Source organism: Sinocyclocheilus grahami, unplaced genomic scaffold (assembly GCF_001515645.1).
Source record: "Sinocyclocheilus grahami isolate Dianchi unplaced genomic scaffold, SAMN03320097.WGS_v1.1 scaffold644.1, whole genome shotgun sequence".
NCBI lineage: Eukaryota > Metazoa > Chordata > Actinopteri > Cypriniformes > Cyprinidae > Sinocyclocheilus > Sinocyclocheilus grahami.
The window spans coordinates 431233-447794 of record NW_015505823.1 but is presented as its reverse complement, the minus strand read 5'-3'; the positions used below and the strand labels follow the sequence as shown (position 1 = coordinate 447794).

Genomic DNA, 16562 nt, shown 5'->3' with positions numbered 1-16562 from the left:
ACACACACTCACACACACACACACACACACACACACACACACACACACACACACACACACACACACACACACACACACACACACACAACGTAAACAAGCCTATAAGACGGGCGAAAAATGCCAGCGTTTATGCTACCATAACTCAAGACGGTCGTAAATCACAAGATGTGAGTGGCAAACGAAGGAAAGCAGTGAAATCCTACCGGCTGAGCTCCGCTCGACTGTCCTCCGATCCAATCCCGACGGTTTAATGCGCGTCTCGTGAGCGCACTCGTCACTTCCGCCTGCTCTGACCTGTGCACCTGCACCAGCGCGCGGGATAAAAATAGATCACAGCGCGTTCTTCATTCATTCAGTCCTCGAGGATGCTGAATATCTATGAACGCGTATTGTCGCGCTCGCGTGTTTAATCAATGACTGCTAGACTGTCTGCTGTAGTTACTGTGCTCACTACAGTTACATTTGACACCTACACCACAACACACACTTCACTCGTTCTGTAGCTGTGCGCGTTGTATTGTAGGGAAGGGAGGTCCGAATCATTTGAACGAGCCGGCTCGTTCGAACAGTTCGTTTCCAAGAACCGAATCAGTGATTCTTTTACGTCATCACGTTATCCCTGCGTTCCAAAAGCCTGGGGCACGTTCAAGCTCAAACCGGTGTGAACGACATGTTTCCTGGAAACGGTGTGCAACCGGGTTTTAAATGCGTTTTCTCTTGTTTGGTGGGTGTGTCAAACATGTCAGCCCAATCAGCAGCATGTATATAAACCACGCGGTATTAAAGAGACAGCTGGCACAATGTAATTAACATCAAAATAAATTCACAAGAGCAAGTATATTGTTTGCACATGCTTATTTACATTAAAGGCAAAATAACTGAAATAATAAGCGCGCAAGTATAGATTTGGAACTTCTTTAAGTCTGTTTAAATATCATTTAGTAATTGCAATGTCTTCTGATCCATATCCTTTCCTTAGGAAGGTGTGCTAGACATGGATTAATGTAACTTAAAAATGCTATTGCATTATGGAGTGACACTTTCATAAACTTTTCTATATTCCTCTGATTATATAATGGTAAATATTACAATATCATAGCACAGCAACAGCGATCAGCAATAATGATAAGCCTAATACTCACAATTAAAATAATAAGGTCATATAGATCATAACACAGTCTCGGAGGTAAGAAGTGGATTATCCTTCACCTGAAATGTTTGTCTTTTCGTCCTGAAATGCGAGGCAAATGTTGGATCACAATAATTAGGAACCACAGTTTCCACAAATCCCTTCATTTGATTGGGATGCTCTCTTTTATTCTGGAGGGCAAGGGCAGTGACTGTAACATCGAGCGTATTTTGCAGTATTAAACATGTATTTATACCGATTTCATCAGGCCCCGGAAATTCTTCAGAAAGAACACACAGAATGGCCTTCTCAGCTGCCGCAGCTGCAACTCTTGCGTCATCAGAACAGTGTTCAACGCACCACCGTTTCCGTTTAAAACACGCTTTGCACCGTTTTTGTCGGGGCTGAACGCAGCACTGGTTTATCAGTTTTCCACTTCATTAGAGCCATGATTCATCACATAAGAACGAAGAAAATTACAACCTAAATATATATTGCATTTAAATAAACAAAAACAGTTTTAAGTAACTGCTATTATTTAATAATACAATCCTGTTGATTAAAACCAGCCCAGCAAATACAGAACGTTGCCCTAACGTTCCCATTGGATTATTTATTTATTTGAAAAGGAATAAGATTCTTTTACGTCATCACGTTATCCTTACGTTCCAAAGTTCCAATATTTTATACAGTTTATCAGAGTTTCACATCATTACAGTCATGGTTTTTATTTTTTGAGTGCTGCATAATAATAGCATTATTGCTATATATTAATAAAAAATCCTGTTTATTAAAACCAACCCAGCAAACCATTTGTTTGTGTGTTTATTATTTAATTAATTTAGTTTGCTTTTTGAGGGGAACCAAATAAGAACTGGGAACTGTTTCATATGTACATCAAGGCATTAACCAGCGAGATTTTTGATTTTAGCAACAACAACAAAAAAATGTATTACTGTTCGTCCCCAGCACCAAAATCCTCGGATCAGTCATTACGAATCGGACACGTGAACCCGATTCAGTCTCATTCATGAAAGAATCGTTCAGACCAACCGATTCATTTAAAGATCCGACTCAAAAGAACGATTCGTTAGCGAATCGAACACCGCTAGTGTGTATTGTTTTGTACAGTGCATTGCATACGTGTTGATTTATTGGCTTAATGTTCGGACCTGTGTGTGTTTTCTGTTTATAATTTCAGAGGATTTCGACTCGAAGTGAAAGCAGTGCGTGGCTCTTTCACAGCTGAAAGGCGTGTTTTTTGCTTTGAAGGGTGGGGTTTTGGGAGAGAGAAATAAATAATAATAAAAAAATTAAAAATAAATGTATAAAATAATAATAAAGAACATACAGCACATGTATTGTGGAAAAACATAAGCTAAGAAAAGTGATTGATTTATGTCTGCTATCAAGTTGTAATCTTCACAGGTTACGGTTAGACAACATATTTAATTGTTCATGAATGACAAATAAGTTCCTATATCCCTTTTTTGAAGATGTAATTAAATGTTTCGTTACAGCAAACCATTGAACTAAAACTAACTTCTCACAATTTTTACACTGCATACACCAATATGCATATTATGTTATTCATCTTTGATCAAATAAACTAGTTTGCTTTCAGTACTTTTTTATTCAGTTGTATTTTTTCAGCTTTATTCGTGTCTTAATACTTTTTAACAATGCAGATATTTATTTTAAACCTGACACACTAACTTAAACCTGTCTGAGGACAGATCATTGTTCACACGTCTGCATTTGCTTTGATATTAAAGGCATTGCATAATTGCTTGCAAAATGCAGGTTAATGTTCAATGTGAAATAATATGGTCAAATGTATCTGCCTGCTGACATCCCATAATGCAATGCTGCCTAATCTACCATCTGGCCATTAAACCCTGTCAGCACTGTACATGAATCAAAGGCATGTGCATTATTGCTACATGTTGAAATATGTACAGAATATGCACCTTTGGTTCATTTCTCTTGTATAACTTGCTCGTTTCACAAATTAATAAATAAGGCTCAACTGAAGTTTATGGTGTAAAGTTTAAATATTTAATGTGCATCATTTATTTATTTGGTAAATAGCCTTGTAATATGTGGGATAAAGTACAGCCAATTGGTCATTATTGCAAAATAAAAGTCCTTACTTCACCCTGCAACTAGCTACCTCTACATTTATTTCTTGCATAAAGAACAGTATATTTGTCTGTGCACATGTATGCAAACTAAAAACTTGATTTTGGGTACCTGCATTTGACATTTAAAATGTACAACAAACACATTCTAATTCATATTGACCCAGATACCAAAACTTCTGTGCAAAATAACTAATAAATACATTATAAAACATATTCAAAGCACCATATGTGTGAAGCTAACTGTATGGCTTATGGATTGTACAGAAATCTGCATGAAAGTGAGCGACATATCTGGCAACATTAACAGCATACAACAAAATTGCGATCCAAAAACTTGATTGAACACAATTTTGTTTGCTGCCGTTTGCTATGAAAGCCCATTTCTGCCACAGGATGCAAATGTTAAAGAGGTACTTATCTCGCAATTCTGACTTTTTTTAGAATTGCGAGAAAATAACTCAGCATGGCAAAATCAAGAAACAAAGTCAGAATTGTGAGATACAGTGTTAGTTTTAACAGCAAATTTTGATTTAGTTTTAGTCATATTTTAGTCACCTGAATTGTTTTTAGTTTTAGTCGACTAAATCGACAGTAAATTTAGTCGGCTGAAAACGAATGGGTTTAGTTACAGTGCAATGCGTTTATTAAGCATTTCTCCAAAATTTCCAAACTCATGATATAGGTTTGATATTAAGGTTTTATCATGATAGACACCGATTTAACTGCAGTGACACACAACATGCTATGTGTCAATGTTAATGTTATGTTCAAATTAATAAAACCACGTCTCATAAAGAACAAGAACATGGTCTTCTTTTTAATGAAATGCCAATGGTTATATAGGCTAATTATGCATTCTTTATAGCAACTTGTTTATCATATTCTTCATTCTTTCAAGCAGACATATTTATTTCTGTAAATAAATTTAGATTAATCTTTAGGGCTACTAAAGTTTTTCAGTCAAGAGCAGTGAATGATTTTCTTTCTTTTGTTGCTTGATTAACATCAATGACTAAATTAGGCTGCTGTCCCTTTAAAACCGAATGCACAGCTGCAATGGATGCAATGTACTGATACACGTTCTCCCTGCTGTTTACATTCAGTGAAGACGTAATCAACTGTGTTTACGTGAATACTTGTCAAAACTGACAATTCGACATCATTTTGTGTGTAATTCTTAATTCTTCGTTCATGCGACGCGAAAGAGTACTCACGCGCTGTGAGAGGCGCTTTCTGTGTGTGTGTATGCTTCAGTGTCTGCGCTCAGAAAACCCGACCGAACTGAGTTCTCTCTTGCGTCGTCAGATTTATCTATATGTCTGCTCTTCTCTTACTCCCACATATTGACATTTTTCAACGTTTTATGCGACGTGCAGTAAGTGTATTTTAGCTTATGTCCCGCCGGTTCGTATGTACGCATCTAACCTCCGAACCACGCAGCAGATTCCTTCTGAAATTGAATGAATCTCTTCCCAAATCGTCCCTCCCTAACATCTCGCTTTTATTCGTCGACGAAAATGTCAATACATTTTCGTCATAATTTTTGTCATTCAAAAATTATTTTAGTTCGTTATCGTCTCGTTGTCGTCAGTGACAAAAATGTCGTTGACGAACATTATGATGAAAATTATTCGTCAACAAAATTAACACTGGTGAGATATATGTAAACTCACTACAGATTTACTCAGAATTGTTATATCAAGAAAAAGAAGTCAGAATTCCAAGATAGAAACTCAGAATTGAACCTTCGCAGGGAGCTTGACTGACATGCGATCTGACCAATCATAACGCTGAATCCACCATATTGTTCGACAAACAGATCAGACAGGAGAGTAGATAAAAGGGTTAGTTCACCCAAAAATGTCAATCCCACATACATTTGCATATCAAACTAGATTTCTATACATTTACAAGAATATTTGGGGAAGTCGTGGCCTAATGGTTAGAGAGTCGGACTCGTAACCCAAAGGTTGCGGATTCGAGTCCCAGCAGAGATTGTAGGTGGGGGGAGTGAATGTACAGCGCTCTCTCCCACCTTCAATACCACGACTGAGGTGCCCTTGAGCAAGGCACCGAACCCCCAACTGCTCCCCGGGCACCACAGCATAAATGGCTGCCCACTGCTCCGGGTGTGTGTGTGTGTTCACTGCTGTGTGTGTGCACTTAGGATGGGTTAAATGCCCAAAATGTTCGTCTCCCCACCCTATTGCCATTTTGGAGAGTATCCACTGAAGGCAAACAGTGTATGCTATTCTGTGTCAGCTGCGTCACGCGGATACATTTTCTACGTTGTTTACGCTTTGATTTAAATGAAAACAATGTATCCGTGTGGTGCGGCTGACCTGCCTTCAGTGGATACTCAATACTCAATGTATTGACGTCTTTCCGCGGTTGAAATAAAATAGGTTCTGATGTTCATTCATGTTTTTTTCGTGCTTTAAGTAAAAATGATGATCAGATTTTTTTCTCACAATTCTGAGTTTATATCTTACAATTCTGACATTAGAAAAAAACTTTTTTAGTTTTTTATTCTGTGGCAGAAACAATCTTCCACAGTTTGTGGCACAGAAATGCCACACCTTTAAAGACACATAGGAGTGCAGAGTGTGTTTGTGTGTTTTCCTGAGGGTCAGAAGTGTGTGTTATGACACTGTGCTATCTGACGCAGAGCCTCTCGTTGGTACGGACACACACAAGCGGTGCTGCTCACTTCCCACCACTGGAGCAGCTGATGAGACGACAGCGAGCTCTCGACCTGCAGCAAAAACAAAGACAGCTTGAATTACTCTGTAAACCCAATAAGAGCTGAAATACTGCCACTTAATTCACTAAATAAAAACCACTTATGGAGCGCTGAGAATATGACTGCACAGAGCCATAAAACTCAATGTGCTTATGATGTTTTATGTCTATCGAGACGGCATCCAACTGGGACCCGCATCTTGTAGACAGTTCAGAATCAGCTCCTCAGAGAGTGTTATGAGCTCCCAGCACAACGTAAGTGGAGCACTAAAATTTTTACATCAGGAAATCCCATAATACAAAGCATCTGTTATGATAAACTTATTTTATACACACGTATATATGTTAAATAATAAATAAAAAAATATTGCGCATACATGTGTGCAAAATGGTAAAAAAATAGTTTTTATAAAATTACCAATATAAAACATTATATATATATATAAATGAAGAATTTAAAAAAATTGGGAAATCCCACAACTCACACAAAGCATAGATATTATACAAATATTATATATTTAGATGCACTGTAAGTGGAGCACTGCAACTTTGAAATCCAAATTCATAGCATCTGTTACTTTCCCCTTATGTATAAATATATATAGCATATACAGTGTGCAAAATAGACTTTATCACACCAACTAATGGACATAAATATTTCTTACCAGCCATGCAATTACATTTCGCATAATTTTGATAAAAGTATATATTTTTTTATATTTTAATATATATATATATATATCTTTATACTAGAACTGTAAATCGGGAAAAAAATAATAAAAAATTAATCGTGATTAATCGCATGATTGCCATAAGTTAACTCGTGATTAATCGCAACTTAATCTCACATTTTTATCTGTTCTAAATGCGTCTTAAATGAATACTTTTCAAGTTTTTAATACTCTAATCAACATGGGCATGGTCAAATATGGATGCTTTATGCAGATGTACATGTGTTTATTATTAGTGAAACCATAGTCAACATAGAGCATGAAGACTAGACATGTTTCAAAGGTCATAGATGTTTTTCAAGAACTTGTTCATGTCTATTAGACGTATATATTTTTTTATATTTTAATATATATATATATATATCTTTATACTAGAACTGTAAATCGGGAAAAAAATAATAAAAAATTTATCGCGATTAATCGCATGATTGCCATAAGTTAACTCGTGATTAATCGCAACTTAATCTCACATTTTTATCTGTTCTAAATGCGTCTTAAATGAATACTTTTCAAGTTTTTAATACTCTAATCAACATGGGCATGGTCAAATATTGATGCTTTATGCAGATGTACATGTGTTTATTATTAGTGAAACCATAGTCAACATAGAGCATGAAGACTAGACATGTTTCAAAGGTCATAGATGTTTTTCAAGAACTTGTTCATGTCTATTAGACACATGAAAAAAAAACAGAAATATTAGGTTCCCATTACTTATCTTTATTTGTACTGAGCAATTTACTTACACAAGCCTGTTTATATTTTTGCATGACAGGGCAGCTCACTTCTTCTGAACATGCTGTACATTTATTATTTATTATTACATTTGTTTGCCTCTCTGTGCCCACACACTGTATTTTGAAGCAGCTAAATTCTCAATAAAACTGTTTTCATTGCATTTTTATCTGTTCTAAATGCGTCTTAAATGAATACTTTTCAAGTTTTTAATACTCTAATCAACATGGGCATGGTCAAATATGGATGCTTTATGCAGATGTACATATGTTTATTATTAGTGAAACCATAGTCAACATAGAGCATGAAGACTAGACATGTTTCAAAGGTCATAGATGTTTTTCAAGAACTTGTTCATGTCTATTAGACACATGAAAAAAAACATAGAAATATTAGGTTCCCATTACTTATCTTTATTTGTACTGAGCAATTTACTTACACAAGCCTGTTTACATTTTTGCATGACAGGGCAGCTCACTTCTTCTGAACATGCTGTACATTTATTATTTATTATTACATTTGTTTGCCTCTCTGTGCCCACACACTGTATTTTGAAGCAGCTAAATTCTCAATAAAACTGTTTTCATTGTTATATTTCACTGTTTCGGTTGTCAGACAATGGAATGAATATGAAACAGTGACTGAAACACGACCCATTTAGACTACATAACCAGCTCTCCCTTCCAAGATGTTAATCTGCACAAAAATCCAGATTTATAATCAAGCCGTCGTCTGATGAAATCAAATACACATAAGATAAAGATAATAGCTGTGCTGTGATTTCGGCTATACTTGCAGAGAAGCAACAGAATATCTGTTTTAACTAAAAGCGCTGCTCCTCTCAGCCGCTCGCTGAACAGATCATGCAATTGATTTTGCATTATTTTTTATAAAATTATGAATATAAATATTACACATAAACAGATGCTTTGGATAGTTTCCCTTGCATATCTGTGGGAAACAGCACAGGTCAACATGAAAAGCGAGATGAGTCAGTCTCAGTTGAGAAGGAAACGCATGTTGTTAGCAGATGCATGAGTCAAAATAGCAGATGGTTTGTATGTGTTTGACTTGCATCAGGGTCTGATTTTTACCTTATCATGGATTTTACTTGCCATTGGCACTTGAGCAGCATTTTTAGTTTATTTGTAAACCAAAAAACACTTTGTATTCATTTTGGCCAATAATCCTACATTTAAATTGTACAGAAATCGCTGCAATATGAGAGGAAGTGATATTTCCTACTCACAATGTGGTTCATATCTGCCATGAGCGGAGTGCGTTTGTCACAGTGAAGTGTGATGATGGTGGTCTCTATCCAGGCATTATCGGTGTTCCTGCTGTCATCTACATAACCCTTATACACCTGCATCAGAGGGAAAACACACATCCTGTGTAACCAAATGTGTTACTAATTGGATTTTTGCGATTTCTGATACAGCAGTTGCATCAGGTGAATATGTTTGAACAAATAATACAGAAAAATATAAGCAATAAAATGTAATCAAACAGTGCATGCAAGGTATAATTCATTAAAAAAATTTTAATTCTGTAATTATTTATTTATTGCATGCTGTATTTTTTCCATGCAACAGGAAATATCTGCTAAATGAAAGTTAAATTTACTAGCTAAGTAGACCATAGTTAATATATGAAAAGTAATGCAGTTCAAATATATGATCTTAATGTCTGTAACAATGTCTTTTAATCAGTGACGATTTTGTGGATTTATCATTCTCACCTCTTCTCCAGTCTCTAGTTTAGACTTGGTCTTGTCATGTAACTTTTTACCCAGAATCCTCTCCAGTGTCTGTGCTAGAGGCTCATCAGGTTTAGCTGTGCACTGCAAGAAAAAAAGTTTAGGAACAAAAATTTAGGATTGACTCAATATATGCTTAGCATATCTCTAAAGCCAGTTTGTGTTGTGTTTGAGTATAACTAGTTAATCTTCGTTACAAATAACAGTAATTATGATGATTTTCATGACTAACAGTCAAAAGTAGGGATGCCTCAGCGTATCGGCCACCGATATTTATCGGCCGATTTTTTATTATTTTAAAGCCATCGGCATATCGGAAATAGCACGAAAAGGGCAGATACCGATGGTTTATTAATTAACTGCATGGAGACAACGAGTTGCATGTCTGTTGCAAAATCCAACGTTTTAGGCCTACATTTAAGTGAAAATTAATGGCCGGTAATATGCAGCTTTTTGTTTGAAACCAGTGTAGAACACGGATTCACACAAGGTCACATCACGCGTTTCTGTGAAGGGAGAAAACAGAATAAAACTATATAGGCTACATAAAAAGGAATATATAGGCCTATACACAAAATATATTTCACTTAAATCATTAACAGATTAACAAAACAAAAGAAAAAAATTGTGCTGAGTTTCTGATAATTGTAACGCGCTCCGAAGTTCACGGGAAAAAAACGAGACGGCAGAAATCAGTTTTCTTTATTTTACAAAAGCTTTACAGTCTTGAATGATGTTTTGCTTCTATCTGTATGACAAACCAGCGTTGGTATGACCATAAATAAATGATGGAGTAACAGTTGGGAAAACAATGTAGTGATCGCGTCGGTGCCTCACACGCACATACAACAAATATTTGCAAATTTGACATCGCAGCCTGTTCATTATCAAAATAAAATAAAGTTAAAGAAACATAAAATGTTTCACTGCTCAATTTAAATAGTCCGTAGTAATAGTCGTTCAGTGTGAACAGTGCCTCACTGCTGATATAGCCTATATGTGAAGGATGATGTTTTACATCCATAATGCGAGTGAAGAACAAAGCCTATAGTTCACATAATAAATAATAGGTTAGCATTCAGATACTTCGCGAATATGGAAACATTTGGATTCATGCCGAACGAGAGAGGTAGGCTTCAGTTTCATATTTAAATTAATTTGTTTTGGCTTGACGCTTATATTTAGTCTAAATACAACTTTTGTTGTGGAGAGAAGGGAACTAAAATATCTTAATTGTGTTTGTCATTTTGATTTTATTTACCATTATTTTAGCCTACAGTAATAAAATGCAACATACAGCCTACTAATTTAGGCTGCTTTTTTCCTCTTAAAATTAACGCTTATAGGAGTAGCGTTTTTTTATCCATGTTGAAACATTTTTAAATATCTTGAAAAATAATTCTTTAATGTTTTTATTGCGTTGACAGTTTTTTTCTTTTGTTTAATACATTTGGTCTTTGGTAAATCTAGAAAAGATGATGCTGTATTGGCTATGACTGAGAGAGATCATTCAAGACTCTCTTCATGATTTTTTTTCTTTTTGAGTAAATGAAATGCTGTACTTTATTATTATTATTGGCAAAAAAAAAAGTCAAACAAATAACGTTATTAACCGGTATGTTTTCTACTCAAACCGGTTTCACAGAGGAACGCAGGAACAGAAACGTTCAAATACAGATTCTGCTCGGAGTGAACCAATCTTTTTTTCTTTTCGCGTTTTTAAGCCCTGCTTTATGCAATTGACCAATATCGGTATCGGCCAATAGTTGTTTGTTAAAATCGGTATCGGCCAAAAAAACCCTATCGGTGCATCCATAGTCAAAAGTTTGAAATAATTACGATTTTTTTTTCATGTCTTTGAAAGAAGTCTCTTCTGCTCACCAAGGCTGCATTTATTTGGTCAAAAATACAGTAAAAAGATTGTGAAATATTATTAATATTTAAAATAACTGCTTTCTGTGTTAATATACAGTAAAATTTAATTTATTGCTGTGATGCGCAGCTGAATTTTCAGCATCATTACTCCAGTCTTCAGTGTCACATGATCTTCAGAAATCATTCTAATATGCTGATTTGCTGCTTAAGAAACATTTCTGATTATTGTCAATGTTGAAAACTTTTTTTTTTTTGCTTAATATTTCAGTGAAAAGTGTGACTGCCATTCAAAAGTTTGGGATAAGTACTTAATACTGGTATTTAGCAAAGATGCATTAAACTGATTAAAATACATTTATAATGTTACAATCAATTTTTATTTAAAATAAATGCTGTTCTTTCTATTTATCAAAGACTCATTTAAAAAGTATGATTTCCACAAAAATATTAAGCAGCAAAAACTGTTTTTAACCATAATAATAACTGAGCAGCAAATCAGCATATTAGACTGATTTCTGAAGATCATGTGACACTGTAGACTGGAGTAATGATGCTGAAAATACAGCTGCGCATCACAGAAATAAATTACATTTTACAATATATTCACATAAAAATATTGCAATAATAGTTCACAATATACAGTAACTGTTTTTACTGTATTTTTAATTAAATGAATGCAGCCTTGGAGAACAGAAGAGACTTCTAAAACATTAAATAAAGTCTTAATTTCGGTTGTAAACTTCAATCTGATATGAGATTAGAGTTTAATTCCAGTGGAGATCAGGACATGAAGGGGATTTTATTTCACCTGGTGAGGATTGGGTGGACAATGTGATTCGGACCGAGGGATTTCAGAGCCCCTTTTCCCCGAATCCCAGTCCTTCCTCCTGGATTCCTGCCAAATCCATTCATGAGAATAAAACTTAGCACTCAAACAAATTAAATGCAAAATCTGATAGGAGAATAAAGACAGAGATGAATATATATGTGACCCTGCAGCACAAAAGCAGTGTTAAGTCGCTGGGGGATATTTGTAGCAATAGCCAAAAATACATTGTATGGGTCACAATTATCGATTTTTCTTTTATGCCAAAAATCATTAGGATATTAAGTAAAGATCATGTTCCATGAAGATATTTTGTAAATGTCCTACTGTAAATATATCAAAACTTCAGTTTTGATTAGTAATATGCATTGCTAAGAACTTCATTTGGACAACTTTAAAGATGATTTTCTCAATATTTAGATTTTTTTTGCACCCTCAGAGTCCAGATTTTCAAATAGTTGTATCTCAGACAAATATTGTCCTATCCTAACAAACTATACATCAAATTTGCACACACATACATGAAAAATGCACTTAAGACTGGTTTTGTGGTCCAGGGTCACATATGTTTTGCATACCTGTGCTTGTCCAAGACTGAAGCGTCAGAGCTGTACACAGAAAACAGTGTTTTTATTTACAAAACAAATGCATTTTAAGATTTAGAATAAGTCTTCAAAATTGCAATTCAGTGAATGTATGTTTCCGTCATTTCTATTAAACTTGACGATGTACATTCTCTACATAAAGTGTAAAAAAACTCTGCATACAAAATGATGAATAAATATGTTTTTTTGCTTTTCTGTTTTTATTCAATTTATGAATAACTGAATCATAATATATTCTACCTCAATTCTATTTATTCTATGTATATTCTATGCATATTCTATCTACACTACTGTGCAAAAGTCTTCGGCTACTAGAATTTTCATTTTTCACTTTTATTTTTCAATTAGTCTTAATTTTTATGTTTCCCATTTTCATTTTAGTTTACGTCTTAGTATTTTGTTGTGTTTTGTCATTTTTATTAGTTTTGTTATATGTAGTTGTAGTTTTAGCTTCATGTCAAGTTTAATAATAATATTATTAATAATAAAATAGTTTTAATTTTAACTTTAGTTAATTTCAGTATTTGTTTTTATAGAAATGTTGCCTTGGCATCTAGCGGGGGGGAAAAAATCATTGTAATTTTTTTTTGTTTTTTTTGTTTTTAAATAAGCCTATATCGGTTTCCTTAATTTTTATTTTAGTTTTAGGTATTTTAATCCGTCAAGTTAAACTAAACAAAAACAGAAATGTTGCTTTGGAATCTAGCTGAATTTGTTTCCCTTTATATATAATTACATAATGTATAATTTATTTATTCAATTTTTTACAATTATATTTTATTGCAGTTAACATTTATTCTATTTCAAATAACGAAACAGTTTTTTATTGTTTTAGATTTAGTAAACTATGATAACCCTGTTTTAAACAAATTTACCATTAATACAGACACTGCATTGATATGTGTTCAACTTGTAAATAAGATCTTTCCGACATGACTTGAACGCATTAGACTTCACTTTGAAGTATGCAGACAATATATTTAATAGTGCATAACAATTTGTCAGAATGAAACTCACTCGCTGCTGTCCTGTTGACTGTAAACTGGGGGAAGATATGGAGTGAAGTTTACCTAAAAATGCAAAACATAAGTCACATGAGTCACATAAGATAAACAATCCAAAATAATGTTGTTTCATTTGGTAAAATATGTTATATAATTGATATCAGGCACCTCCCAGGGCACCTTCTCCTCAGGCACGGGGAAGCGTTTGACGGTACTGCTGGGATACTGAAGCTGACGTGCAAACGTGTGAGCTTTTATTTTTCAATTAGTCTTAATTTTTATGTTTCCCATTTTCATTTTAGTTTACGTTTTAGTATTTTGTTGTGTTTTGTCATTTTTATTAGTTTTGTTATATGTAGTTGTAGTTTTAGCTTCATGTCAAGTTTAATAAAAATATTATTAATAATAAAATAGTTTTAATTTTAACTTTAGTTAATTTCAGTATTTGTTTTTATAGAAATGTTGCCTTGGCATCTAGCGGGGGGGAAAAAATCATTGTAATTTTTTTTTGTTTTTTTTGTTTTTAAATAAGCCTATATCGGTTTCCTTAATTTTTATTTTAGTTTTAGGTATTTTAATCCGTCAAGTTAAACTAAACAAAAACAGAAATGTTGCTTTGGAATCTAGCTGAATTTGTTTCCCTTTATATATAATTACATAATGTATAATTTATTTATTCAATTTTTTACAATTATATTTTATTGCAGTTAACATTTATTCTATTTCAAATAACGAAACAGTTTTTTATTGTTTTAGATTTAGTAAACTATGATAACCCTGTTTTAAACAAATTTACCATTAATACAGACACTGCATTGATATGTGTTCAACTTGTAAATAAGATCTTTCCGACATGACTTGAACGCATTAGACTTCACTTTGAAGTATGCAGACAATATATTTAATAGTGCATAACAATAGCACACAACTATATCCCTGTATATCAGTTTGATTAATTGTGCCGTTCTGTTTGTCAGAATGAAACTCACTCGCTGCTGTCCTGTTGACTGTAAACTGGGGGAAGATATGGAGTGAAGTTTACCTAAAAACGCAAAACATAAGTCACATGAGTCACATAAGATAAACAATCCAAAATAATGTTGTTTCATTTGGTAAAATATGTTATATAATTGATATCAGGCACCTCCCAGGGCACCTTCTCCTCAGGCACGGGGAAGCGTTTGACGGTACTGCTGGGATACTGAAGCTGACGTGCAAACGTGTGAGGAGCCGTTTCTTCATCTGTCTCCTGTCCACTGGATTCACCATCATCTCTGTCAGAGCTTTTACCTGCTGCACAGACAGAAGAGTTCATTCACAACAGCAGCAGACAGCTACTGCCTTGAATTTAGGCACAAAACAGGGTGCAAAAATAAGTGATAAATAATAGGCCATCTAAAATACTCTACAGTTCGGTTTTGAGGTCAGAGGTCAAGGTTTTTTTTTTTTTTTTTAAAGAAATTCATATTTTCATTCAGCAAGGATGGATTAAAACAATCAAAAGTGACAACAAAGACATTTATAATGTTACAAAAGATTTCCATTCCAAATAAACGCTGTTCTTTTGAACCTTCTATTAATCAAAGAATCCTGAAAAATAAAATGTATCACTGTTTCCACAAAAATATGAAGCAGCACAACTGTTTTCAACACTGATAATAATCAGAAATCAGCAAATATTAGAATGATTTGATTTCTGAAGATCATGTGACACTGAAGACTGGAGTAATGATGCTGGAAATTCAGCTTTGATCACAGAAATAAATTACATTTAACATGTATTCACAGTTATTTTAAATTGTAATAACATTTAACTATTTTTACAGTGTTTTTTATCAAATAAATGCAGCCTTGAAGAACAGAAAATACTTTTTTCAAAAACTTTTGAACAGTAAGTTATCATTAAAAAAAACATAATTTGTTCCTCGAATACTTTAAAAAATGAATACGAGTGTGCTTGATCTGCTAAACATACATATTAGTGCTGGGCGGTATACCGGTTCATACCGAATACCGGTGTTTAATTTTGTTATGATATGAATTTTTAAAATACCGCAATATGACGCTTAAACAACGTTGGGAACGCGGCACTGTTTGAAAGGGGTCTCTTTTCACTGCTGCACTGTGGTGAGGGAACAGCTGTATGTGTTAGTAAGCGTGAAAGTTCAGAAACTGAAGCTGTAGAACTAATAGAACGTGATGCCACAGAAGAACTCAGACACAATATCCACACGGACCTCCACAAATATCCAGCGCCCGCTGCCATCAGCTCCCGCGTCTCACACACACCAGCGAGACTTTAGCACTAGATTTAGCAACTTTCAGACCCTTTTAGCGGCTTTTCATACTGCATGAAAAAAAATACCGTCATGTACCGTGAAACCGGTATAATTTTGAAAAATACCGTGATATACATTTTTGGTCATACCGCCCATACATATCATGATCCAGAAGGATGCATACATCTTATAAGAGCTGATTTAAAAGCACTCTGCTCACTCATTAGTGGCGGCTGCATTTTGGATTTGCATCCCTGAGATTTCAGTGCATCTATAATCCATCGTAAAGCTTTGGTGGAGTCCGAGACCTGCCAGAAGACAAGACATTCACCATCTGACACTCACATTTACTTTGCCATGCTGCCTGAAAACATGAACAGACCAAACAGTAAAACACTGATTCTATCTGTATTTGTGGGTGTTTCTGGCAGAACCACACCTGCTCTTCAAGCCTGGACAGTCGTTTTGCCACGGTGGCAGAAACCATCTCCGGCTCGCGCTCCAGAAGTTCTGACATCACACCAACCCTGAGCGGAAACAGACACGATTAACCTACATACCAGCTTGAGATTCTAAATTAATTGCAATGTCATTTGATTGCCTTATGATTGTACATTAAATGACATACTACTCTATATACAGTATATACACATCTCCATAAATATATATATATATATATATATATATATATATATGTGTGTGTGTGTGTGTGCGTGTAGAAAAAAGACACAAT

General features: G+C 34.5%; 2 protein-coding genes across 3 annotated transcripts in view; both read right to left on the bottom strand.

The window, feature by feature from the left end:
* Positions 1–492, bottom strand: part of LOC107558389 (mitogen-activated protein kinase kinase kinase 13-like) — a 77971-nt gene extending 77479 nt beyond the window's left edge. For both annotated transcript variants that reach the window (XM_016242054.1, XM_016242057.1), the window contains exon 1: positions 204–492. The gene's annotated coding sequence lies outside the window, so the exon portion shown is untranslated. The remainder of the gene's footprint in view (positions 1–203) is intronic.
* A 5309-nt stretch (positions 493–5801) lies between these two features.
* The window catches only part of trpm2 (transient receptor potential cation channel, subfamily M, member 2), a 46577-nt gene continuing 35816 nt past the window's right edge, over positions 5802–16562 (bottom strand). The window contains 9 exon segments of the mRNA XM_016242041.1: positions 5802–6028; positions 8731–8847; positions 9223–9388; positions 11921–12010; positions 12520–12549; positions 14540–14592; positions 14695–14843; positions 16050–16137; positions 16269–16356. Of these exon segments, the coding sequence (XP_016097527.1) occupies positions 5903–6028; positions 8731–8847; positions 9223–9388; positions 11921–12010; positions 12520–12549; positions 14540–14592; positions 14695–14843; positions 16050–16137; positions 16269–16356 (907 nt within the window). The 3' untranslated portion in view covers positions 5802–5902.